This window comes from Marmota marmota, unplaced genomic scaffold (genome assembly GCF_001458135.2).
Source record: "Marmota marmota marmota unplaced genomic scaffold, marMar, whole genome shotgun sequence".
Taxonomy (NCBI): Eukaryota; Metazoa; Chordata; class Mammalia; order Rodentia; family Sciuridae; genus Marmota; species Marmota marmota.
The window spans coordinates 40,619,695-40,645,262 of NW_025999977.1; the positions used below are offsets into that span (position 1 = coordinate 40,619,695).

General features: G+C 47.3%; 1 protein-coding gene across 3 annotated transcripts in view; it reads left to right on the top strand.

Moving 5' to 3' along the window:
• The window catches only part of Cib4 (calcium and integrin binding family member 4), a 51,555-nt gene that overhangs the window by 11,500 nt on the left and 14,487 nt on the right, over nt 1-25,568 (top strand). For all 3 annotated transcript variants that reach the window (XR_007348149.1, XM_048804682.1, XM_015479489.2), the window contains exon 3: nt 148-244. Coding sequence is in view for 2 of the 3 variants with exons in the window: in XM_048804682.1 (XP_048660639.1) it covers nt 148-244 (97 nt within the window). In the remaining variant the exon portion in view is untranslated. The remainder of the gene's footprint in view (nt 1-147; nt 245-25,568) is intronic.

Below are 25,568 nucleotides of genomic sequence, written 5' to 3' on the forward strand. Positions count from 1 at the left end.
GGGTGGGCTCAGAGGTGTCTCTGGGATGGAAAGATCCATTGCTGCCCTTTCTATGTCACTTCTCCCAGAGAGCAAGGAGACAGGAGGGGGCCTGCTAATTGCCTTTTCTGCCCAATGGTCACATGCCTGTCACCTCTCTCTCTCCAGTATCCATGACACCTTCTTGAAGCTCTGCCCTGCAGGCAAGTACTACAAAGAGGCCACACTGACCATGGACCAGGTCAGCTCCCTGCCGGCCCTGAGGGTGAGTCCAGGAGGGAGGTGGTGTCACAGGGACCTCTGAGGGACTGAAGTGGGCGGGGGGCAAGATGGCCCTTGATGCTAGGGTCAGCTGGCAGCCTTGCTTGAGGGGCTGTGGGATCTCCAGGCAGAGGGCCCAGCAGGATGTGGCTTCCAAACACGTCTCACCTGCACCTATGCTCCCCACCTCATCAGCCCTGGAGTGGGACCGGGGTGCTGACCTTGTCATGTCTCAGATGAGTCAGACAGAATGTGAGACCTGCCAAGTCCCACAGTTGGAAGGTGGTGGCCTCTGCTGGAGGCTCTGGCTGGCCCTGCTCACCAACCTCCAGGCCTGTCCGGGATTCCCTAAAAGCCTCAGCTCCTGCCCCACCCCTTGTGGACTTGACCCCCACACCAGCAATTTCCCTTGGCTATCCTTTGTGCCCCCAAGTGGGGTGAGTGGGCAGATCGGGATCTATGCAGGACTGTGAGGCCTTGGGCAGCCCAGGTACCACCTCAGGCCCTCTGCCCAGCGCTGCCCAGCCCTTCTCCTTTTCTGCTCAGGCCACTGCAGTGGACTAGGGCTTTTCTGGAGGAATCTAGAATTTTCTCAGGTTCTTCCCTCAAAAGACAGGAGAGCAAAACTTGGAGCCAGGACTGACCTCCCCATCAGACTACTTCCCTCTCCAGGTGTGACTAGAGAAAAGGAGGACATTGGCATTTTTGCTCTTGCCACCCTCTGCTTCTCTCCCTCAACTTAGTCATCCTCCCTGAGCCAGAGGTTCCTATTAAATAAAGGGGTGAGTCATATCCTCTTCTGACTTTCCCCACTTTTCCTGGGCTGAATCCTACGTTTCATACACCCAGGATGGACACACACACACACACACACACACACACACACACACAGCCCTTGCTATGGGTGCATCCTAGGCAAAGCACTTCCTTGGTTTCCTCTCGTATAAAATGGTGGAGTGGTGGGGTGGCTGGGAGTCTCCAAGTGCTGCTAAGGCTCCTTGCACCCCGGCTGGCAGTGTTTGCAGGAGCTGCCAGCACTCGCCCCACCTCCCAATCCTTTAGGAACAATTTTTGGAGCCTTCGTCTCCATTACGAAGAGGCCCTACTCTTTCCCCAGGGCAGCCCAGTGGAGCCCCAGGGGGCACAGTGGAAGGACTCCCAAATCACTCCTGGGATTTAATTAAAACGTGTACCTTGCGAGAAGCGATGGCAGGTTAACAAATCACAGCGCTCTCGGACTTCCCAATTTGTCATTCGGATCTTGGCAGAATAATGATTTGAGTTTGTCATTGTACAATGAGAGCCCATCTCCCTTTCTGTCTGGAACGACACAGGTTCTGATTGCTGAGGGTGCAGGGACCCAGGAGCAGTAGGCTGGCTCCTGAAAGAAGGACGTGGAGTGGGGACACACGTAGTCATTCAGCCAATGGCTACACTCAGGCTCCTAAGTGACAGGCCTGGCTCTAGGACAGAGACAGAGATAGAAGAACACAAAACTGGAGATTCAAATGGAGGTCGGAATGGAGAAGTTCAAAGAACTGAGAAAGAGGGGATAGTTGGGGGGTAGCTGGGAAAAGCTGGGGTGAAGTGAAACTTAGAATCCCCAGAAAAGCCAAACCACTGAAGAATGTGCGTTCACCAGAAACGAAACAGGACGTGCATCTTTGGAGCACCCCATACTCAATTCCACAACCCCACTCCCACACACCTGTGCTCGACACCCATGTCTAGCACCATGAGTTAGACCTGGACATCTGCTAGGACCTGGGGCTCAGGGCCACCAGAGAGGCAGGACTGGAGAGCAAGCATCTGCCCACCCGATGGGTCAGTGCCAGGCTCTGTTTCCACCATCACCTGAATATTAAGACTGGAAAGAAACTCCAAGTCCACCCAGTCCAGCCACTGTCCACTGAACACAGGGTGCTCCCCACCCTAATTTTACCCATGGAAACCTGAGGCCCCAGAAGGATGACTCACCTGTGGCCACAGGAGGACAGACCCAAGGCCACCTCTGCTCATGGGGAAGCAGGCAGGACTCTGACCCGGGAGCCTCCACTTCTACTTGGGCCTTGGCGAAGCATTGACCTTGTGCCTTGGGGTCCCGGGAGAAAGACCTGTCCTGGGGGCTGACTCACTTCAGCAGACCCTGGTCCAGCAATAGTTTTGTCCCAGTGTGGCCCAGAGACTCTGTTCTGTGCCCCCAAAGGAGCGAGCCCTGGCCTAGGGTCAGGAGGGCTGGGTCTATGACGTTCCATGGACGTTACACTTCCTCGGCAAGTCCACCATGTGCTAAGCAGGAGACCTGCGGGGGCAGGACGAGCCTTGTCTTTACATCTCCTTCATGCTCCTCACCCACTCCTCCCTCAGGCCAGGGTCGGGAGCCCATGGAGGGTGGAGGACCGCAAGGCTGGAGAAGGGCAGATGGGGCAAGGTCGTCCCCACAGGGCTGGGCCCAGAGCCTTTTTCTGGAGCACCAGCCCCCCTCCCCAACTTTGTTCATTGGAGAGAAATTGAGAAGTTGGGTCCTGGGCTACAGGATTTTAACTTTACTTTTTAAATTTGAACCTCTAAGTGGACATTATTTTATTCTACTTTATAACGCTTGTTGTAGAAAAACTGGAAAACACAGCAAAGCAAAAAATGAGATAAAAGTCATCCATTAACTCACCTCAAGGGATGGTGGCCATGGCCATTTTGGCTTATTTCCTTCTGGACTTTTTTCTAAGCAGATATGCTGATAACGAGTGGGATTGAATGGACTTTTTTTGTATGTTGCTTTCCCCCTCCCCCACTGTGGTTTATCTGTTGCTTTCGCAGATGGTCTGGAGCAGCCAGAGTTGTCTCATGAATTGAGGACCCCAAGCCACTGCCACATCTTGAGAACTGGGGGGCCAGGCATGGGCCAGGAGTGGAGAAACTGGGCTTGAATTCACTTGTTAGTCCAAGATGTTCCATAAGAGGAATGACTGGGGTACAGGGATCAAAGGAGCAAGCAGATGCCAGCCCAGGAAGACTGGGTGGGCAGGGTGGGTGTTACTGCAGGCTGCCCTTGGAGGAGGAGAGGCCTCCTCTAGGCCTCAGGCATTGGTCCAGGTCCCAGCATGGTGCAGGTTTCTCAGCTATGCAAGGGACACTTTGTAACCACCAGAGCTGTGCAGAGGGAGTGAGCTCCCTGTCACTGAAGAGAACCAAAGAAGGCCAGTCAGTCCCTTGGCAGGGAGGTTCAGGCACATACTTGTACCAAACGGAGATGGGACGAGATGCCTCAGGACCCTTCTCACCCTTGGAGTGTGTGGTTCTGCCTCTGGGGCTTGGTCTTATTCTCTTTGTCATTTACCACAGTGTGTCCCTGACATTTTACTTTAAAAAAAAAAAATGTTTATTTCAAGGAGGGACTAGAAATACCAACCTTCAATTTTGCCAAGGACACTAAAAAAAATAATATGTTATCCACCATCACCATTATTTCATTTTTTAAAAATATTCATTTTAAAACAAAAATGTAAGAAGCATCTCACCCCAGAAATAAGAACGATTCATTCCAAATGCATCTCTTTTTTGTTTGTATTTTTCTCCCTTTGTCACCAATTGTTAACAGCTTCATCACTGACCTGGTTGCGGTCCCTAAGACTAGTTTAGGGCAACTTAAACCTACAACTAATGTTCCCCTCTGCATCTTTCTAATCCTGGACTAAGCAGAAAGCTTGCTTCCCCAAAGAAGCAAGAGAGGCTTGCTAGAAGGTGGGGGCCGGAGTGGGTGGGTGTCCTCTGCGTCCCAGGGACGGAGCTGTGTGACTCACATTGCCCAGAACCCTTCCTTGGAATAGGCATGGGGAATGGGGCCCCAGGGATCTCCAGGGACTGATATAACTTGGCTCAGGGGTTTGTGTGGTCTGGGAAGAAAGTTTTATTTTCTTAACTTGGGTTCCTCCGTGGAAAAAGTGGGCTTGTTAATGTCAGGAGGGTCTGTGGGTCCGTGGACAGCCAGGTGAGAGAAGGTCCTGGGTACAGAGGGTGGCGGGGACCACAACCTTTTCCACACAGTTTGGTGTTCTTTTTGTCTGCTGAATTTGACGTCTTTAAAAGTCAATTAGCTCAATGTTTCTGTTCCTGTAAATAATGATCTTGCTTTCTGTAAACACGATGAGTGTGGCATGGTGTGACTCAGGTTTCGAGTTTCCAGGCCCAGAGTGTCTTTGTGTCCACCGTGATGGCCAGTGCAGGCCTGAGGAAGCCCTCACGTTTAGAGCCGGTGAAGAGGAGGCTGCACACTGACCAGGCCAGTTCCTTCTCCTGCCCCTTCCAGCTCCCACCTCAGGTTCTGGCGAGCTGATGGTCTTGGCCCTGACCTACTAGTTATCCCAGGACCAACCCTGTCCAGGCACCGAGAGGTTAGGAAGCCTGCCCCAGGTGTAGGAAGAGGAGCCAGGTGTGGCTTCTAGGGCTTTAGCTCCACCTCTGTTTCTATTTCTCCCCTTTTCTGAGCCCTACTGAACTGGGGCCTGTCTGTCTAGAATAGCTGCAAAGAACTCACTCGAAAGACTGAAACACATCAGAAAGTCCTCATATTTATTCAGAACTCAAGAAATGGCCAAAACAGGGGGCGTAGGAATGATCGTATCTTTTTTAATTTAATTTTAATTTTTTTGTTTCAGTTTTTAAATCAAAATTATTTATGCACGCTGGGAGTTGAGATGCCCTCTGAGGGTTGTTCCATATCCCCTTCCGTTAGGCAACCATTTCAGCTCTTACCTGATTCTCTTGGTGTTTACTCTATATCTCCAAAGGAAACAACCTTATTACTTTTTTTTTTTTTCCTGATAATTCGGCCTTTGACTTTCCCCTAGAGAAGGTATTTAGCTCTTTCCCCTCCCCCTATGCCCATCCTTCACATAGTTACCCATTCCCATAACCTCCCGCTGTTATATGATAATTTGGAGTACAGCAACATTCAGTATTGTATTTGTCAGCTTTTTGTTACTATAACAAAATTTAAATACTTGAGGAGGCTACTTGTAGAGAAAAGAGTTCAGTGTTGGAGGCTGTAAGTCTAAATCGTATGGCATAGATTCTGGCAAGGCCTTTACTATATCCCATCCTCGTGAGAGCACATGTGTATGTTTATGTCTGTGAAGTCTTTCTCCCTCTCCTTGTAAAGCCCCCAGGATACAATCATGGGGGCTTAATGATTTTTATCTTATCTACTCAGTTCCCAAAGGCCCAACCTCTAAATACCAGAATGGGATCAAGAGTCTACCCTCTCAATACCATTAACATAAAACTTTGGAAATTAAACTCCTATGAGATCAAGGAGACAAAACATACCAAGTGTTTACATTATTATGATTGCATACAGTGTTCAGAGCTGGGCCATGAAATAAACTGTTTACCTTCTCTTTCTGGATATAATAATTATTTTTGCTGAGTTTTTTTATGTACAAATACTAACGTCAACACCAAACCTCTTCAACTGTCTAAACCTCCTCCAATAGCATTCATAGGGAGAAGTTTTCTATACAGTTCATTTTCTTAGAGAAATTTCTCTTGGAGTCTTCCAACTGGTTCTAATCAGGATGTGGTTTCCCTCTGAGCCTGGTGTATGTTATTATCCTGGGATCTCCTTTCCCGACTATCTCAGGTTGTTTTCACCTCTCCCAGGGATCTTGCATTTATTGTTTTCCTCTCTCCCTTTACTCCTCTTGTTTTGGTGGAGTACATCCTTTAGTAGCTTTCAGATAAAGGGTAATGGAGGTAAATATTTCAGCACCTCACATATCTGAAAATGTTTTTATTCTCCTTTGACACTTGACTGAGAAAGTTTAGATGGAGTTGAATTTGGGGTTGAATGTCACTTTTCTTCAGAATTTGGAAAGCATCACGACTGCATTTTAGCTTTCACTATTGTTCCTGAGAAATTCAGAACCTTTTTGTTTCTTGATTTTTTTTTTTTTTTTTGTATATGACCTTCTCCCCTCCCTACCCCCTCTCTCTGGAAACTTGCAGGCTTTTATCTTTGATTCCAGTATTCTGGAATTGGCAACAGTATTCCTTCGTGTGGGTCTTTTTCCCTGTGTGTGAGGCACGCAGATGACTCATTCTCTCTGTAAACCCAAATCCTTCAGTTTAGGGATATTTCCTTTAGTAACTTCCTGGATAATTCTCTCCCTCCCATCTTCTCTGTTTTATCTTTCTGGAACTCTAATATCCTGATGTGGTACATCCTTTATTTTTATTTTTGATCTCTTGTCTCCAGTTTTTAATCATTTCTCTGCTCTTTTGTTCTGGGAGATTCTCCCACCTTATTGTCACATCTAAGTGGCCTTTTCAGTTCTGCCATCATGCATTGAACTTCCAAGAGCTCATCCCTCTTCTCTGGATTGGCCTCTTTTGAACAGCATCCTTCCCTTTTTCCTGGGTTCAATATGCTCTCCAGGCCTCCTTCAAGGTGCTTTACCCACTTGCTTCCTGGGCTCCTTGGCTTTCATGTCTGAGCCTTCCTTGGATATCTCATAATCGAGAGTGGGGAATGGTTGCCCTTTAAAAAACTGCTTCAAAGTGCAGTGAGCTGAGGGCCATTTCTTGAGGATTCCCTAGAAACACCAGGAGTGATGTTCTGCATGCCAGCATCCTAGAGCCAAGTCCAGAAAAAGGGCCGGAGGTGTCTGAAAGTTCAGCATCCATTTATTTATTCAATCCCCAGTTCTCAGCTGCGTCGGATATCCCCCAGGGTAGAAAGTCACTATTATGCTCTCCCCAGAGAAAAGCCCTCCCCACTCCAGAAGGGCTTGGTGGCGGGAGCTCTAGGACTCCCACTGCCTCGAAACACTTGCCACCAGCCCTCCTGGTGGCCAGCCTCTATTTCCAGTGCTCCGGGCTAGGGACACCCGTTCCAAATCTGTAGAGGATTCCAGGGTGTACATGAGGTCGATGTCACCCTTCCCCAGTGTGGACTCAGGGTCCTGCTTTCTCACCTCTGCTGGTCACTTGTCACCAGTAAGGTTTTGCAGAGCTCAGATTCTGGACCTTAGGGCCAAAAGCTGGGGCCTGTCCATGGGTTCACTGAGGCTCCTTGGTGAATCTGGTCCCTCCTAGAGACACCTCAGATGCACTGAGTCAGGGTCTCCTTCCCACTTCTTATGGGGCTGAGAAGCTCCCTGGGGCCAGGCATATTTTGGCAGGATCAGGAAGGACTTCCTTGTGCTATCCTGAGGCCAGGCCATGGCCCAGGCCAGTGCTGGGTGCTCCAAGCACCCACATATAGACTTCCCCACAGCAACCGGTTCAGCCAGACCCCTGTCCCCAGGAAAGACCCTGATCGCTGGCCCAGTGAAAAGTGCTATCATAGATGACAGTCCTGCTTCATCCTGCAGAGCTGCAGGCTGGAAGGGGTTCCCGAAACTCTGTGCCATGGGAGATGGCACATCTGAAGAGTCTGAATCCTCCTGTCTCTGTTCATCTGGGAAAGGAGGGTAGGGAGGAGGCAGCACCTGGGTGCCAGGGGTCTTCCTGATTCCTTTAAGGATCAACTTAGTCACAGCTTTGTCATGGCCACCCCTTCACTGTACCTCCCATGTGTAGACAGGCCTTCAAAAAGAAGAGGCCAAAGCCTGCAGATGGGCCATTCAGAGTAAAAGGGCCAGTCAGAGGCCGAGCCAAGGTCTGAACCCAGGCCCTGCCCCGCCCCCAGGCTGTATCCACACTCTGCCCTCTGAACTCCTTCTACATCCTGAGGAAATGCCACGTCTGAGGTTTGGCCCTTGATGAAGAGCTGACCTGACCCCCTAACTCCTAGGGGCCCAGGGCAGCCCTCTGGGCGCACTAAGCTGAGCCAGGGCAGAGAACCATGCCAGAGGCAGCCAGTAGGGGAATCTCTGATCACCCACAGCCCAGGCAGGGACAGCTGGGCCCCGTGATAATCCTCAGACTGTATTTAGGCCACTGCCCAGCGCCCCCTCCTCTCTCCCTTAGATATTCTCCCCTGTTTGCTAAAAAAAGCAGCAGATTGAATGGATGCATTAGTTCATTTCCAGCCCCAAATGTCCCCTGCCCTGAGTCACATGCTTCCTGGTCACAGGTTGCTCTCACGCTGCCTCATCTGATCTCACAGCATCTGTGAGGCACACAGAAGTGTTTTCCCATTCTACAGGCCAGGAAACTGAGACTCTAAAAAGTCAAAGGCATGGCCCAAGGCCGAACAGTTGCAAAAACACTCTCGAACCCCAAACTTCTATTTGCTCTTCTCCATCTTCTAGGGGAGACTGAATCAAGGCCACCAAGCAGATGACACACGTGCAAACATGTATGTGTCAAAGGCAGAATGAAGAATGGGGACTTGCTGACAGCCTGGGTGGTTGGTGACAGTGACAGGCCCTGCAGGACCCATCCTCAGGCAGCAGAACACACATGTGTGTCCCCCGTGCTGGGTGGCCTAAAGATCTGCAGGACCCCTCCTGCTCCCAGCACCCAGCCTTCCTGGCTCCTGCAGCAGGCCTGGGAATTGTCCGATTCCCAAGTCCCCAAGCCAGGCCCCACCCCTAGTGCCCAGACTCCAGAGTGGAACAAATGTTCCACTGAGAAAGAAGAGAGAACAAAGGGCCCAGCCTGGTCTCCCAGGCTCCCACCCCCAGGCCCCACCTCCAGGGCCTGAGGTCACTGAGCCCTTCACCCATCAGAGAGAAGCAGCTGGATCTCTGAGATAAATAAATACTGGGGGCTGATCAGAGATCCAGACCCCCCCAGATGGAGCGGGCAAGCTCAGCTCTTTGCTCACCCAGGGCTGCAGGGCTGCGGTCCTTTCAGCAGAGCCCAGGCCAGCTGGCTGCCTCTGCTCTGCTCCCAGCAGCCCTGAAAGTGTGACTGTGCCTGGCGCTGTGCAGGATGTCACCCATACATCATCTCATTTAATCCTCAAGGTAACTGTGCAAGGAGGGAGTTGTTATCCTCATTTACATCTGGGAAGCAGATCAAAGGGGTTAAGCAACTCATCCGGCCCACAGCTGATGGAACTCGGCAGCGCTCAGCCCCCCAACCCGCCCCAACCTCCCGCCCTGTGGGAGGGTCCCGGCTCCCTGATGCCGAGTCAGAGCTGTGAGGGCAATTTGGCAGCTGGCTCCCTCCTTGCATTTTCAAGCATCATTAGATCTTTTTCTGACAACTTCATCAGTTAGCAGGGCTCAGAATTGGCAAAAATCCTTATTTAGACATTCAGCCAAAGAATTAAGAAGAGGTTTGTTTCAGAAAAAGCTCAGTGATGTAGGAGGCAGTCTCAGTGCCGGGCTGAGCAGGCAGTGGTGGAGGGTTGGGATCTGGCCTCCAGCCTTGGCCTCTCCACGGCACCCCACCATCCTGGGCATGTAGTGCTCTTCTTGGAGCCTCAGTTTCTTCAAATGGGTGTGACAACACCTTCCACACAAGTAGTTAGGAACACCTGGGAAGGTGAGGCAGCGCTCTGGACTCTAGCTTTACTTTTCTGGTCTGCTGGCTGCAAGGCCGGGGGCCAATGCTGCCTCTTTACTGGTCTTGACTCTCTGCCTGGACCCCAGGACGGGGCATGGTGGCCTGCGCTCTAAGCTGGGAGCGTGTGGAGCAGCCTGCACAGGATCACCCCTGCCCCGTGCAGCCTGGGACGGGGGATTCTGTACCTTGCAGCCTGTGCAGCCTGGGCCTGCTGCAGGGGGTGATGGGTAGAACTGCCCACTCTGCAGTCATTGGGTCCAATCGATGACTCAATCCATGTTTCACGTTGGGTGGGGGCAGGAGCTGGAGAGGCGCTTTGTCTTTACTTGTTTAGAGCTTGACCATTCCCACCTCCTCCCTCACGTGCCACATCTGACTGGACCCTCCGGTCAACCTGGGAATTAGCTCTGCAATTCTGGGAGGGGAAAATTCGGGCACAGAGGTGACTAAGTGACTCACCCACAGTCACCCAGCTGGAACCTGGCCAGGGCCAGAACTCAAACCAGGACCAGGGACCAGGGATCCAGCCCTCCTGCCCCTGACCCCATTCCTTGCTTTCCGGGAGGCTCCTCTCGCCCTGGCCTTCATTGCTTCCTTTATGGTTCCGGTTCCGCTTTCCCTCAGGGCTCCCTAGAGCAGGGCCAGTTATCCTGCTGTGAAGCACCGGACAGCTGAGGCAGTGTGGCCTCCTGGAAGGACAGCTCTCGCTTCCACTCGGGCACACACCACCGCGTGCATTTCCCTGCAACAGGGATGAGGAAGGGTGGCCTGCAGGTGAAAGGAGAGTCCAAGGTGGCAGAGCCAGCCTGTGGTCCTGGGACCCCTCCAGCCCAGGCTTCCTTCCAGAGGAGCCTCCTAGGACCTGTGTGCATGACATACTTGAGGGATCATCTTGCTGAAGTCCCCCAGCAGCACCTAGAGAACAGGCAGCCAGGTAGGACTGGGGACACAATAGTGCAGCACCCAGTCACAGTCCTGCACTCAGAGCATAAGACAAACAAGCCCCATCTCAGCTTTTCAAGAGCTCCGGTCCCCAGGGCCTTCTCGGCCTGCTGGCTGGAGGCTTTATTCCACTCAAGTCTTTGCTGATAACTTCATTTGCGCCCCCAGAGACCTCAGACTTGTTTAAAAATAGAAAAATAAACAACATTGTTCCTGAAGTGCCCCCTCCCCCCTCCAGGCCTCCTAACGAGGTGCTGGCTGGGCCAGCCCAGGGCTCTGTTCCCAGGGTTTTTGACCCTCTGCAGGCCTCAGGCCTGCTGCTGCCTCCACAGGGACTTGCAGCTTTGAAGGGCTTCCTGGTGGCCTAGCCGCTAGCGTGGGGGAAGGGGAGATGCCTGCCTGGTGCTGTTGGTATCCACTGTGCACACAGCTGGGGTGGGGGACATTCACCCAGGTGCGGAGGGACAGGCCAATCAGGGGGAACTTTCCAGGGATCTTCCCCTCCTCCTTACTCTGGCCTCAGCCCCTCCCAGGACCATAGGTCCCATCAAAATCTGGCATTGGCTAAAGCTCCCCAGGATGCAGCCCATGAAGTTCTGTGGGCTCGACAGGATTGCCTGCACTTGAATGTGCAGGTTGTGGATGACATCAGTTTTCCCCATCTGAAAAATGGACCTAATGACTCTCATTGGGAAGCAGCTCTGTCTGCTTCGGAGTGTTTTTATGAAGGCCGTGTGCAGGGAGAGACGGCAACGCCGACTTGCTCCAGGAAGGTGAATGGGACAGTGGGCACATGTCTGGAGGAATGGCATCTGAGGAAGGCAGGGCTGTGCTTGATGAGAGTCTCTGGGTGTGAGCTCCAGCCTCCCACCAGCGGGCTCCAGGGAAGGAGGGGTGAATAGTCACTAGGCTGATGGAAGAACCCCAATTCCTCACACCAGGAAGGTGGCAGAGAAACTGAGGTGTTCCACTTGCAGAAGGACTTGGGGGGCCATAACCCTCTTTGTATTTGCTGGTGGACGGAGGAGGAATTAGATTTGGCTCAAGGGTACCACTCAGGTGAATGGGAGAAGTGACCCTCAGGGAAATATCCAAATAGAGAAAGCAGGCTCAGTCAAGAAAGTAGAAGCTCCCTGTCACTGGAGGCCTCCCGGTGTGAACTGGCTGCTGTCCTACTGGGAACAGGCTCTGTGGGCACGGCCCACGTGCCCAGGACTAGAAGCAGACATTATCAATGCCTTTCCATCTTTGGAGTGTTTTGTGTCCTGAGCCCAGCTGGGCTCTAGAAAAGGGGTCACCCTTCTTCCTAGTTCTGCCTGAGGCCAAATACCAGAGGGAAGTAATTCCAGGGCCCACCCAGTGTCAAAGGAACTAAAGCAAACACCAGTGGCCAGGATCCCACTCCTCAGGCAGCTGAGAACTCAGATGAGAAACAGCTTCTCTGCAAAGATGGCTGGAAGCACTTGCTTCATCTGGCTCCCAGCATCCCCAGGACCTGTAGAGGCAGGACCCTCCTTTCTCCTGTACCCATGAGCCACTCACCTTCAGGGGCAGTCAGGGAGGGAACAGCTGTCATACTGCTTGGAGCAGGGACGGGCTCCCTCCCTGTACAAGCAGCACCCCATCTGGCCAGCTGCTCTTGCTTGCTCTTTCCCAGGCAAGTGATGGAGGCAGCACAGGCCAATGAGGCTTAGAACCTTGTGGAAGCCTCAGTGGAAATGCTCACTGGTCCTCCAGCCTTAGCCACATCTTTTGGAAAGGTACAGACCTGGATGCCTTGCAACACAAAGACCACAAGAAGAACTGGGCCTGTGTGCTACTGAGCTTCTTTCTCACCGAGCTTCCTAGAGCCCAGGTTCCTGCAAGGCCTTACGGGAAGAGTATCCACTAGCTGGGGTGGCAGGGACACAGTCACTCAGGGGTGGTGGTTTTTTCCATTATGATACCGGGTCTTTCTGGAACATACTCCTTGGAAGCATGGGTCAGACGTGGGATCAAATCCTTGCTTTTCCTCTTGTGTCCTGACTGGATCTGGAAACTGGGAGTCCAACTCCAGAGAGAGAAGCAGGAAAGAGAAGTAAAAACTCCTGTCTGAGACCCTAGGAAGAAAAGCTGGTTTGCTTCCTTAGCATATTGTATCCCAAGCACACATCTTTTCTTTTTTTGCTTGCTTTTAACTTATTGTTCGAATAGTAGGTCAGCATTCAAATGGTTTCTAAAAAGCAATTCCTTAGCACCCCACCACTCTAATGTTAAGTTTTCATTTTCTATTTTCTTTTGCGGTCTTTTTCCCTAGGCAAGCTTTATTTTATAACACTGTAGACATATATAGATACAATTTTATTTTGTGCTTTTTCCATCAGGAACAAATGCTTTTTTCACATTGCTACATAAACTGTGTAATTATCATTTTAATGGTTGCATAATTGCATTGGGTTCTGATTTACTAAACCATCTCCTCATTGCTGGACATTAACATTGTTTCCAGGGGGTTATTTATTTATTTATTTCGCTGCTATAAAAAGGTTGTTTGCAGTAAACATTCTCATGTATAATTTTCTTCATTTTTTGAAACTATTTTCTTAGTTTAGATATCCAGGTTCTCCTTGGGGGCAGTCCACTCTGGGAATTTGAACTATGCAACATTGAAATGATAATTATACTGAGTGTGTGGAAACTTAGGAAAACAGTGATGCTTGGTGGGGGGTGGGGAGAATGCACAAAATGAAAAACATGGACTCTCAAGCGTCCTTAACTCAAATCAATAATAAAATATAGAGCCCTGTGACACATCACTAGATACCTCCCTCCAAGTTGACATCACTGCCAAAGGTCACTTTACATGTCGGTTTTCAATAGGCAACTGTGTATGTGTTGTCATCTAATCCATTTTTCCATCCTCCCATAAGAATATCCAATAAGAATGTCCCCAGAAGCACTGTGCTGACAAGGGCCCAGCACTGCTGGCACTGCAGCTAACTCCGGGGGAGCTCTTTCAGCATCTCTTGCTGAGTATGCAGCCTGCCCCAGTCTTGGTCACCTGCACTGCTGTGCAGCTGGGGCCACACTGGGGAAGAGATGCAGAACTTCATGTCATTCCTGCAACAGATAATCAGCTCAAATGCTCATTGTCCTGAATGCAGCAATTTGCAGGACATTTTCCACTTCTACTCTGGTCCTCCGTGGGCTGGCACCAGCACTGATCATAAGCACATTCCTTGGCGCTCAGCCTGACCCACCAGCTGGTCCAGAAGCCAAACACCTCCATGTGCTCTTTGGCCATTGTGACACAAGTTTCTCCCAGTATATGCTCCTTAGATGTATGGGCCAGACACACCTAGGGTCAAATTCTTGCTTTTCCTCTTATTTCTTCCCTGCTCCTTGGCTTTACAATGGAGGGGCAGATATTTACTCCTCGGGTGGGGGAAAGGACTAATGGGAAACGATGGGTAGTGTCACTGAACAGCTCAAATCAGTCTGAAGCCATCAAGACTCTTGTGCACAGTGGGGGACACCAGGAGCGAGTAACCAACTGCTTCTATGAGCAGTAGGGGAGCCCTCTGGGCAGCTCTCTGAATGTCCATTGCCTGGGCTGGCCTTGGTGGACGGCTTCCTCCCGTGATTCCTGTCTTCTGTTTTCACTGCCTATAAAACAGGTATTCCTTGTGTTGAAAGGACTTTTATATTGGCTATCCAGAACTTTGTTTGTATTTTCCAAAGAAAACCATAGAAACTGTTGTTAAGTTTCTCACCTGAGTCCTGAGAACCCACCCTGATCACCATGCAACAACGTTAAAACAGAGAAACCACCTCACACTAAGAGTCAGAGGCCAAATGACCCTGGGAACCTCCTGCCCTCAGAGCAAACCTAAGTCGCAATGGCTGTGAGCCACCTGGCCTCCATTCTGGCCTGTGGGGGTTCATGGCCCTGCCGGGGGCTCCTGCTCTTTTGTTTCAGGGGACTGTCAGGGATCTGCATGGGGAGCTCTTGCTGCTTATGTCCCTCTGCCTCCATCTCTGGCAAGTCTGCTTCTCTTCTTCACTTTGTATTTACCCAGACAAAACTTTTGGTCCCTTTGTTGAAGTCCACAGATATTCCCTCCTGCCAAGGACTCCGTGAACTGTGGCCAGCACCACTGCTGAGGAGAGGTTGGGTGGGTCCCAGGAAGCGCACCGTCTTAGAGATCCATCCCTCATCTCTCCCTCCATCTGTCTTCTCCCCTCCAGCCTGCTATGTCCCCCTCTTGGCAGCCGGCCCCTCCTTCCAGGCCAGCCTCCTCAGAGCAAAGGGGCCCTTCCACTCACAAGAACCTGCCCCCCCCATGCCTGCGGCTTCAGAATGTCAATAGCAATATTTCTCTCATTGTCTTAGTAATTAGATAAAATGGCAAAACTACAGCATTGAACTAGAGAGTTGCTCACATAACACCAGCACTTTAATGGGTTCCCTAGGAGAAGTGGTTTTCACTAGAAGGCAGGAAGCAGAAGTAAATTTATTTATTTTCTAAATAAATCTGTCAGAAATTGGAAGGAAGGAAGAAGGAAGACAGTTAAAGGACATGTTTGTAGGAGAGACCATTTGTCACAGGTGGAATTGACTGTGAGCAGCAGGGAGAGGTGGGAGGGGTGGGCTCACATGGGTCAGAGGCGATGGCCCTGCAGGGCCTGGCCACAGCCCTTTACATGGGGAGAGGGAGGCCAGGTGTCTGGGTGAAACCACTGTTTTCGGGACAGGTAATCGCTCTGTGCTCCATGCCACCTCTCCCCACAGCTCCCATCTCCATTCTCTTCCCTTGCTAGGTAGGAGGCCTTGTTTTGGTGGGGACAGGAGCCACCTGTGAAGTCAACCCTATGGCATCCAGCATCTTGTCTGCCATTTCCCAGCACTGTGAGGTTGATGGGGGACTTTGGTATTGACTAAGGATCAGCCACTCAAAGACCACCTGGAACTTGTGAATGTTCAGACTCCTGGGTCCAACCCAAGGTCCTGACCCAAATTGCCTATGGTTGGTTCATCTGAATTGTGGGAAAAGTCTTCTATGGGCTCAGAGACACGGCCAGCGTGTGGGCATCTGCGATCCTCTACCCTCATCTGCAGCATGAGGAAATGGACAGTTTGGTGACAACCCCCTTCTCACCAGAGCCACTCTCCTTGAGGCTCCTGGACACCTCACATGGAGGTGATACCCACATCAGCCTGCCAGGTCAACCATGCCTCTAGCCAGGGTCAGCAGCTGACCTTGAGGAGGCAGAATTTATATTTCTGCCACCCATCAGCAGGCAGGGTGAGCCCCTGGCAGCACCTTGGCCCAGACAACAGCCTTGCTTGGAAGTTCAAAATGCACAGCTCTGTCAGCGCCTGGGGTGCTGGTGATGCTGAAGGGAAGCAGGTGAAGTGGGGATGGGGTTTTTTACTGGGGGTCTGCCCATACTGGGTGCTTTGCAGATATGATCTCATTTGATCCCCATAAACCCCATGAGCAAAGTTATGATTCTGCCCATTTTTCAGATGCGAAACGGAGAGGCTCCATAAGCTGCCCCAAAGCACCCATTTGTTTTTAGCTTGTTGTTACCCAGGATCTGGAATACTGTTAAACATGCTGTAATGTATTGTAGAATTGATCCCAAGATGTTAAAATGGTCATGTGCAAATGTGAACAGACCCTTATCCAGAACACAGGTAAGTTTTGTTTTGCCTATAACAATATTGAGAAGCAAGCAAAGCCAAGTGAGGGGACGATCAACTTTCTGGTTTTCTATTTTTTTTTCTTTATTTTTGCACTAATAAAAATTGGAGATTCTATAAAGNTTCCCACCTTCCACCACCCCGCCCCCCACCCTGGCTCCCTTACAGGGGAACAGGTCCGTCAGCCAGTAGAATCCATAACGCTCAGTAGAATCTGAGCATTTCAGAATCATACAGAACAATCTGGGCCTTCGAGGGGCTTCAGAGTCCTGGTCAGCCCCACTCTCCTACTTAACATTCATCCATTCTGTGAAACACGGGCTGCCTGGAAGGGGAGGCGACAGTTGGAGGAACATGAGGCAGAAGGAGAGTCCACTATCTCACCTTGCTTCTGATTCTCTTGCCGAGAGCTTCTCCCCAGAATCCTACCACATCTCCCTTCCTCCTGCACTAGCCTCGGCTCCTGCTCTAGGCTCTGTATTCTGGTTTCTCCTTCCAGATCCTTTTCCCAGATCCTACTGCTCAGCAGACACTGCCTTGTCTTAGCTATTGTCATTACACTTGGCTTATACAGTAGTTCCCCCTTATCTACATACCCCTTTTCCACAGTTTCAGTTACCCAACTGAAACTGTGGAAAAGGGGTATGTAGATAAGGGGGATCAACTGTGATCTGAAATGATCAACTGTGATCTGAAAATTAAATGACAAATTCTATAAATAAGAAATTCATATGTTTTGAATTGAGTGCCCCTGTGAAAATTGTAGTGAAATCTCATGCAGTCCCATCTGGGGTGTGAATCACACTCTTGTCCAGCGTATCCATGCTGTATATGCTACCTATCAGTAAATCACTTAGTATCCTTCTCAGTCATCAGAGTGAATGTTGAGGTACCCACCGTGTTTGTACATAGAGGTTTAGTGCTATCGAGTTTCAGACATCCACTGGGGGATGAGGAGGGTGACAATGCTTGACTTAGACTCTTCTATGCTGTTTGTTTCTGAAAAGACTTCTGCAAGTGCCCAGGGAAGAGGTGGCATCTTCATTGTTTTGGTGTCCCCAGGACCTAGCTTGGTGTCTGGCACACAGTAACTCATACTCATGCATCTGCTACAAGAAGTTCAGGTTACAAACTTTGTAACTTCATGCCCTGACAAGGAAGTGACATGTTTACCCCCTGGCAACTGGTTCTCTGAGCTGTCAAGGACATGGCACTCAGGGTAATGCTACAGACCTCATGTGTTCTGTGTCTAGGAATGTGGGTTTAGGATATTTTCTTGAGAAAAAAATTAAATATGCGAGGGGGGCAAGAGTAGCTCTTTAGAAAAAGCATTGACATAGGAATTTGAGTCCTGACAAGGCTCCTCAGGGCAGGGAGGGAGCACAGTGACAGGGAGCCAGTAGCTGGTAGCCAGGGGCCTAGAACCTGAAGAGTCACTTTCCTGCTCTGGACTTGTGGTTGCTCTTTGCCATGTGGAGTGGTAATGTCTGTCCAGTCGTCTGTCCTGCTGCTTGTTTGCAAGATAGTCACAACCTAATCCAATGCCTTGCATACAGTAGGTGCTCACTTGTGTTGAGTTTGTGAGCTGACTGACTGTGACCCAACACTGCCACCTTCTGGTAGAGTTACTCTAGTGCTGAAAGGCTGCTCCTAGTTCAGACTGAATCTAGGAATTCCTCCTGGGCACAGAGATGGGAGCTAGAAGAGCTATCCGTGAGGGCCACCTCAGCCTCTGTCCTCAGGTGAGCTCAGCAGCTCCATTCACCTGTGGTTTCCAAGCCACTGCTCCTGGTGACAAGCTCTTCCATTTCCTTGGGGACAGCTACTTCCCATGGTGCTCTTAGCCCAGGAGCACAGGGTGGGCTAGGGACTGGGACTATAGCTCAGTGGTAGAACACTTGCCTAGCATGTGCAAGGCCTGGGGTTCGATCCCCTATTTAAAAACAAAACAGGGTTGTTATGGATTCTACTGGCTGATAGACCTGTTCCCCTGTGACCAGCGCCCTCCAATGGAGAAAGGACCTTTCATTTAAAGAAAAATGATATTTTTCTTTTTCAATATAAACAATTAATACTGCTAATCCCCTTGTATATGCTACTTTCACTGAAAAGCACACATTTTGATATGTTGTGCTTTCATTTTCATTTAATTCAAAATATTTTCCAATCTCATGTTTTCTTTGACTTTGAAGGTTTTCAAGCTATCTTTTCATCATTGACTTCTAATTTAATTTTTTATTGTCAAAGAACATATTTTATGTGATTTAGGTCCTCTTAAATTCATTGAAACTTGCTTTATAATCCTACATCTGGTCAGCGTTCCAAGTGCATTGGGAAAAATAAAATGTGTATTCTGCTATGTAAAATGGAGATTTCTATAAAATGTTAATTAGATCCAGTTGGTTGATAATCTTTTAAAGTCTTTTTACATGTTTAATGAATTTGAGGGGAGAGTCTACTTGTTCTATCAATCATTTAAAGAGAAGTTTTGAAATTTCTGACTACAATTTATGGATTATTGTTGGGCATACTCCTATAATTCCAGCTACTTGGGAGGCTGAGGCAGGAGGATTGCAAGTTCGAGGCCAGCCAAGAACTTGTTCAAGGCCAAAAACTTGTGGATTTTTTCTTTGAAAAGGATTTAAAATAAGGGAAAATACCTTTTCTATCTACCCACATACTTATGATTTCTGGTGTTCTTTGTTCCTTTAGGCAGATCCATCTTTCCTTCTGCTATTTTCCTTCTGCCTGAAGGACTTGATTATTTTTGTAGCTCTAGTCTGCTGCTGCTGGCTTCTCTCAGCTTTGGTCTGGGAGAAAAGGTCTTTTTGCCTTCAGGTCTGAAAGATATTTTTGTAGGGTATAGAATAACAGGACGAGAACTTTCTGTTTGTTTCAGAGAGTTCAAGATACAGTTTCACTGGCATCTAGCTTGCTTGGTTTCTATAAGGAATCTAGTGTAATTTTTTTTTTTTTGGTTCCTATCTTTGTGCCCATCTCCTGCCTCTTTGTTTGTCTTTATTGAGGATTTTTAACTGGTGATTATTCTGTGCCCAGGTTTCATTTTCTTGAAGTTTCTTCTGCTTGGTATCTGTTCAGCTTCTCCAAATATGGACGTTATGGATTTCATCACTATGTGTTACGTCTTCCTTTACCTGTTTTCTTTCTTCTTTTTCTCTTTCTTCCCTTCTTCCTTCCTTTCCTTCCTTCCTTTCTTCTTCCCCTTCCTCCCCCTCCTCCTCCTTCTTCTGACAGGGTCTCACCCTGTTGCCCAGGCTGGTCTCAGTCTTCAACATGGGCTCAAGCAATCATCCTGCCTCCGCCTGCCGTGTAGCTGGAACCATAGGCGTGAGTCTGCGCACGGTTTCCTCCACCTTCTTGAACCTGGGTAGGGTAGTTGTAATAGTTAGTTTAAGACTTGAGCCTGCTCTCTCATTTGTGTCACTTTGGGATCTGTTTCCATTAGTTGATTTTGCTACTGATTATGGGTCTTACCTTTCTGCTTTTTCTGCACGATTGGAAATTTTTTATTGGATGCTAACAAAACATTATAAATTTTCTCACATTAGGTGCTAAATGTTGTATTTATTTAAATGTTATGAATTTGTTCTTGAAAGCAGTTTTGTTATTGAAATCACTTGATCCTTTCAATGCTTGCTTTTTAAGGTTTCATAAACTGGGTGCTTTATACCTTGCATTCAGCTCTCCCCGGTGTCAATGTCTTGCATAACCATGATAACATTTAGTAAAAATAAGATTTTTCTTTTTTGGGGGGGGCGGTACCAGGGATTGAACTCAGGGGACTATACCACTGAGCCACATCCCCAGCCCTATTTTTTATTTTAGAGACAGGGTCTCACTGAGTTGCTTAGGGCTTTGCTGAGTTGCTGAGGCTGGCTTTGAACTGGTGCTCCTCCTGCCTCAGCCTCCCAAACCTGCAGGATTACAGGCCTGCACCACTGCACCTGGCAAAAACTTAAACATCAAAATTGGTGCAACACTCTGAACCCAATCACAGACTTTGTTTGGATTTTACCAGTTTTTCCACAAATGTCTTCATCTGTTCCAGGATCCCATGTTGCATTTAGTTACCATGTGTCCTTAGTCCCCTGTAATCTGTAACAGATGCTCATTCTTTCAAGATTTTTTGGAGACCATTGGCTAAATGTTATTGTATTTAATTTGTGTGTGTCCTGTGATTAGACTGGGGTTATAGATTTGTGCAAAGAATACCACAGAGGCAAGTGCTCCCTTCATCATATCATTTCAGGGGATTTATGACATCAACATGACGTATCATTGGTGGCATTAATAAAGGTCATTTGGTCATTCAGTTAGGGTGGAGTTTCCAGGTTTTCCACTGTAGTTATTTAATGAACAGAGCTGGAAAACATAGGAAGGCATACTAACCCCCACACACCACACCTCGGTATTTAGTTTTTGTATCTATCCATCCATATTTTACTATATAAGTAAAATCCCCACAAGTTCATATTGATGTCCCTGACTAACCCAATACCGTATCTAGCTTTGCTTATTTGTAATTTATCTGTTGTTTGTTTATCTATCTGTTCAACCCTAGCCTTCACATGGTCTCAGAATTGCTAACTCACACCCTGTGAGAAGCAAATTTCCCACCTGGAAGCACAGTGTATATTTATTCTTCTTGTCTGTCTTTACAGAACCCAGCTAAACCCTGTTTGCCAAAGGTACTTGGACTGTTCCTCTTTTTCCCGCCCTCTCAACGACTTGTCACCACACATTTATGACACAGTTACTTTCATTTGCCACTGGTTTGTCTTTCATCCTGGGCCCATTGGCTTCCTCTTCTCGTTTTCTTGTTCATTTGCATCCAATCAAAGTTTATTTGGTGCCCAGTTCTCCTGTTTTACCAAACGCACAGGCATGGATCTACCACCAGGTGGCACTCTGCAGAGCAGTTCCTTTGCCCTAAAACTTTCCTCTTGAGGTGCCCTTGTATTCATCTCCTCCCACAACCGCTGGCAACCACTCATCTATTTTATATCCTTATATTTTGCCTTGATGAGAACAGACTCATATAATACATAGCCTTCTTTGTCTGACTTTCTTTACTTAACAAAATACATTGCAGAACCTTCTGCATTGTTCCATACATTGATGCCCCGAGGTCATGAAGATATGCTCCTCTTTTCTTCTGAAGTTTTATTATTAATCATAAACACAGTAGGTCTCTGATCAATCTGGAATTGATTCTGTATATGGTGTGAGGTAGGGATCAAGATTTGGTTTCCTCCATGTGGATATCAGCTAACCCCTACACCCCTTACTGAGAAAAGAACTCCTCCTCCTCAGTGCAAGGCAGTGCCATCTTGATCTTAAATCAGAGGGCCATCTGTGTGTGGATCTGTTTCTGGGATCTCTGTTATGGCTATATGTTGGTTTGTCTGTCCTTGAACAATATTACACTGTCTAAATCAAAATAAAGGCCCAGCATAGATCTTGATATCTGGTAATATGGGTGCTTCAGCCTGTTTCCTCCTCTTCAGGGTCGCCTTGGCTATTAGAAACCCTTTGCATTTTCATTTGCATATAAGGTTTAAAATCAGCTTGTCAATTTCCACCAAGAACCACTGCCTGGAAGACTTTACCTAGACTTTCAATAACTCTATGGATCTATTTGGGAAGAATCAACATCTTAATAATATTGAGCCTTCCAATCCATACAAACAGTATATCCAAGGGAAAATTTTAAAGACACTAAAGTACAAAAGATTTTGGTGCAACCTCTTTTAGGACACAGGATCTGCCCCTCAAACTTAGCAGTGCTTCCCTCAGTGAGTCTGTTCCAGGTAAACTGAGGCCTCGATTCAAACTGAGGGGTGCTGCCAGGTGTGGTGGCACAAGCCTATAATGCTAGCAGCTTGGGAGCCAGAGACAGGAGGTTGCCGCAGTCTGGCTGCAGCAAACTAACCAGGGGGTGACGAGGAACTTGTGAAGATTGATACAGCAGGAGTGGGAGCCGTTTATTGTAGGACAGTAGGGATATATATATATATAACTAATTACACACAGCTTATCTTAATTAACATAAACTAGATACAGCAGTCAACCAATAAGGAATCATCATCTTAATGATTACACACAGCTTAACTTAATTGACATAATCTAGACACAGCAGTCAGTCATTAAGGAATCTCTATCATCTTAATGGTTAGCTGGCATTACTTCACAAACCACTCCCTCTGGCAAAATGCCAGGCGCCATCTTGACTTGTTTACGGACCCTAACAGGAGGTCACAAGTTCAAAGCCAGCCTCGCAACTTAATGAGGCCCTAAGCAACTTAACAAGATTCTGTCTTAAAATAAAAAAATAAAAAGGGCTGGGGATGTGGCTCAGTGGTTTAATACCTCTGGGTTCAATCCCTAGTACCAAATTAAAAAAAAAAAAAAGAAAACAAAAAAGGGAGGCATGCTGACCACTATATACTCCTCTCCATGATTACCCCATCCACCTCTTTCTTTGGCAGGTGCTTTACATCTGTTTAAAATGTTTAAAAATACAAATATTAATCATATTACTCTAATAAGGATTGGCAGTGGATAAATGAACAAAACTAAAATATTATTCAAGAATAACATACACTAGAAATTTAGAAAGTTTTGATGGCAATGAGATTTTCAATGTAATATTTTTTTGATCTCTTTTTAAAAACATCAAAATGCATCAATGATATCATTATTGAGTCACTGGTATATTTTTGTGTGAATTTTTTCCAGCAATTGTAAAAAGCTCTTTGACTAAGAGCTGGTTGGAGAAATGGTGAGGAGATATTTTTAAGCTAAGTCCAAATATTTTCCCTCTGACTTTCATCTTCAAATCAAATCTCTTGTTCAATAACTTTGAGAAGATCTTTTTTAAAAAAAAAAAAAGTTTAATATTTTGGCAGGAACCACAGTCTTTTTTTTAATTAACAAACTGTAGTTTTTGTCCCCCCCCAAAAAAAAAAAACCTCCCAGCATTTTATCATGTGCGATGGAGGTTGTACTGCTGAGTTACCTGTATAAATTTCCACACTGACATGTTTATATTCTCCTTGTTCAAAATGCCTTGAATCTAGGGTACATGTTATTCTTGAAATGGAAGCATTACTTTGTCAATTGTCACTTCCTTCCTCCTCTGGAGGATTGAAGACTTTTAAATGAGTGTGAAATTTTATGCAGACTCTAACTCTCTAGATAGATTCCAAAATTTATTGGTTCAGCTTTTGGATTGTTAACATTATAGCATCAAGATTCTAGAATCCAGCAAACTGGACCTGTGATGGCTAATGACTCTTGATCCTTCTGCTGCCCCTTCCTGGCTGCTTTGTCTGCCCTGTGGGGCTGGGCTGTTGGGAACCCTGGGACACAGGCTGAGCTGTCATTTAGCTCAAGGTAGAGAGGTACTGAGGTTGCATTAACTGGGTTCTTAGAAACTCTCCTTTTGCCTTGAGCTATATGTGTTCTAAGTGATACCTGGTCACAAGGGGCTCTGTGTCTGGGGATATCCCTCTGGATATGACAAGGCAGGGAAATTGAGAGAGAAGGAAGCGGTCCCCTGTTGGAACAGAGACAGGCCTGGGACAACCTCCTGGTGTTTGCCTGTGGGGCCTACAGAGAGCTATACCAGCCGCCCCTTGGCGCCCAGCTCCATTAGTGTTCTGGTGACCCAGCCCAAATTAACAGCCTGACATCTGTCCTGATGTCCTGCACTGTGCTCTCCTTCCCCCTTCCCCAGTCTGATGGCTTGTGTCACTTCCCCCTCTCCTCCTGGCTTCCCCCTCCCGCACCAAGAGCTCCTGTGGCTCCTCCAGTACTGTCACTTAGAGTGACAGTCACTGTGGCTAGCCACCCAGTTCTCATGGGCCACTTCTCTGGCTTCAATCTACGCTCCAGTTTTGCACTTTGGGACACAATGAAATATTTATATTCAAGTATGAATTTTCAGAATTATTTACAAGGTTCCCCACATTCTAATGGTCACACTGCCAGCCTCCCTTGCACCTTTCTCTTTCGAGGTTTAATGGATATAAGACCCCAAAGAGGAAATAGGGTGGGGTGGGCACAGGAGGCCTGGGTCCTGGGTGGCTCATCTACTCACTGACTAAGTAAACTTTGGTATGTCCCTTCCTTCCCCAGAGCTACAGTTCCACATCTGTGAGAGGAGGAGGTTAGTCTGTATCAGAGATCAGACATTTGTGATGGTGCAACCCCCACCAAATTAAAAAGAAATGTGAAACGTCTTCACAACACATGCATAGTCCTTTAGGACTATATATATTTACTACTATACTATTAGTATAAATATGCAAAACAAAAATTAAAAGGAAAGCTAAAAATCACATAAAATATTTTAAAGTAAACTCCTTGTATTATATGTAACAAAATTTCTTCCTTGCACCATTTTATTTTTTTGCATGGGATTAACAAGTGTAGGGAGAACGATGTGGTTGGATTGCTTCACTATCCTTCAAAATCTTGCTTTAATGCTTTGAAATAGAGCTGTTTAGAGATCTGGTTCTAATTTAGTTGTTTTTTTAAAATTGACACATAATGTACATATTCATGGGGTGCAGCTAGGTTAGTTTATTTTTAACAGCTGTCTAACTGGTCCATAGGGAAGAAATGTGCCACGGGCTGCGTGACTAAATCATGGCATTCATTTTTATCCCCATCCACCAACTAAATCCTTTTTATTGAAATTAAGCTTCGAATTGTCTATCATCCTTTATATCAGTCAGTGACTCCAATAGCTAATTGGAAAGCATTGCGTTTTTATATTTTTAATGTACTCAAAAATCCACTGACACTCTTTATTTAGAAAATTTTCAAACAGGCTACAAAAATCTGTTTCTAATATTTCAGGTATGCAGATGTAAGCATTTTTTATAGGTGATGCCATGTGTTTTTAACAACAAAAATGCCATTTTCAAAATATTCTCTTCAAAACATGAGTTTCTTTGGAAAAGAATTAATGTTCAAATGAGTCACCTAATTTACCTTGAGGAGTCCAATAAATTTGAGTTCATTTTGGTGAACAACACAACAAATACACAACACACACATATGTACATGTGTATGTATGTGTGTATATACACATATATACACACACATATATATAATTAGTAAAAATTATTTAGCAAAATAATAGGTATCAAAGAGTCACTTGTCATTGTAAAAAGCTCAGCAAATTTGGGACACTTGTCTTTTTTTTTTTTTTTTG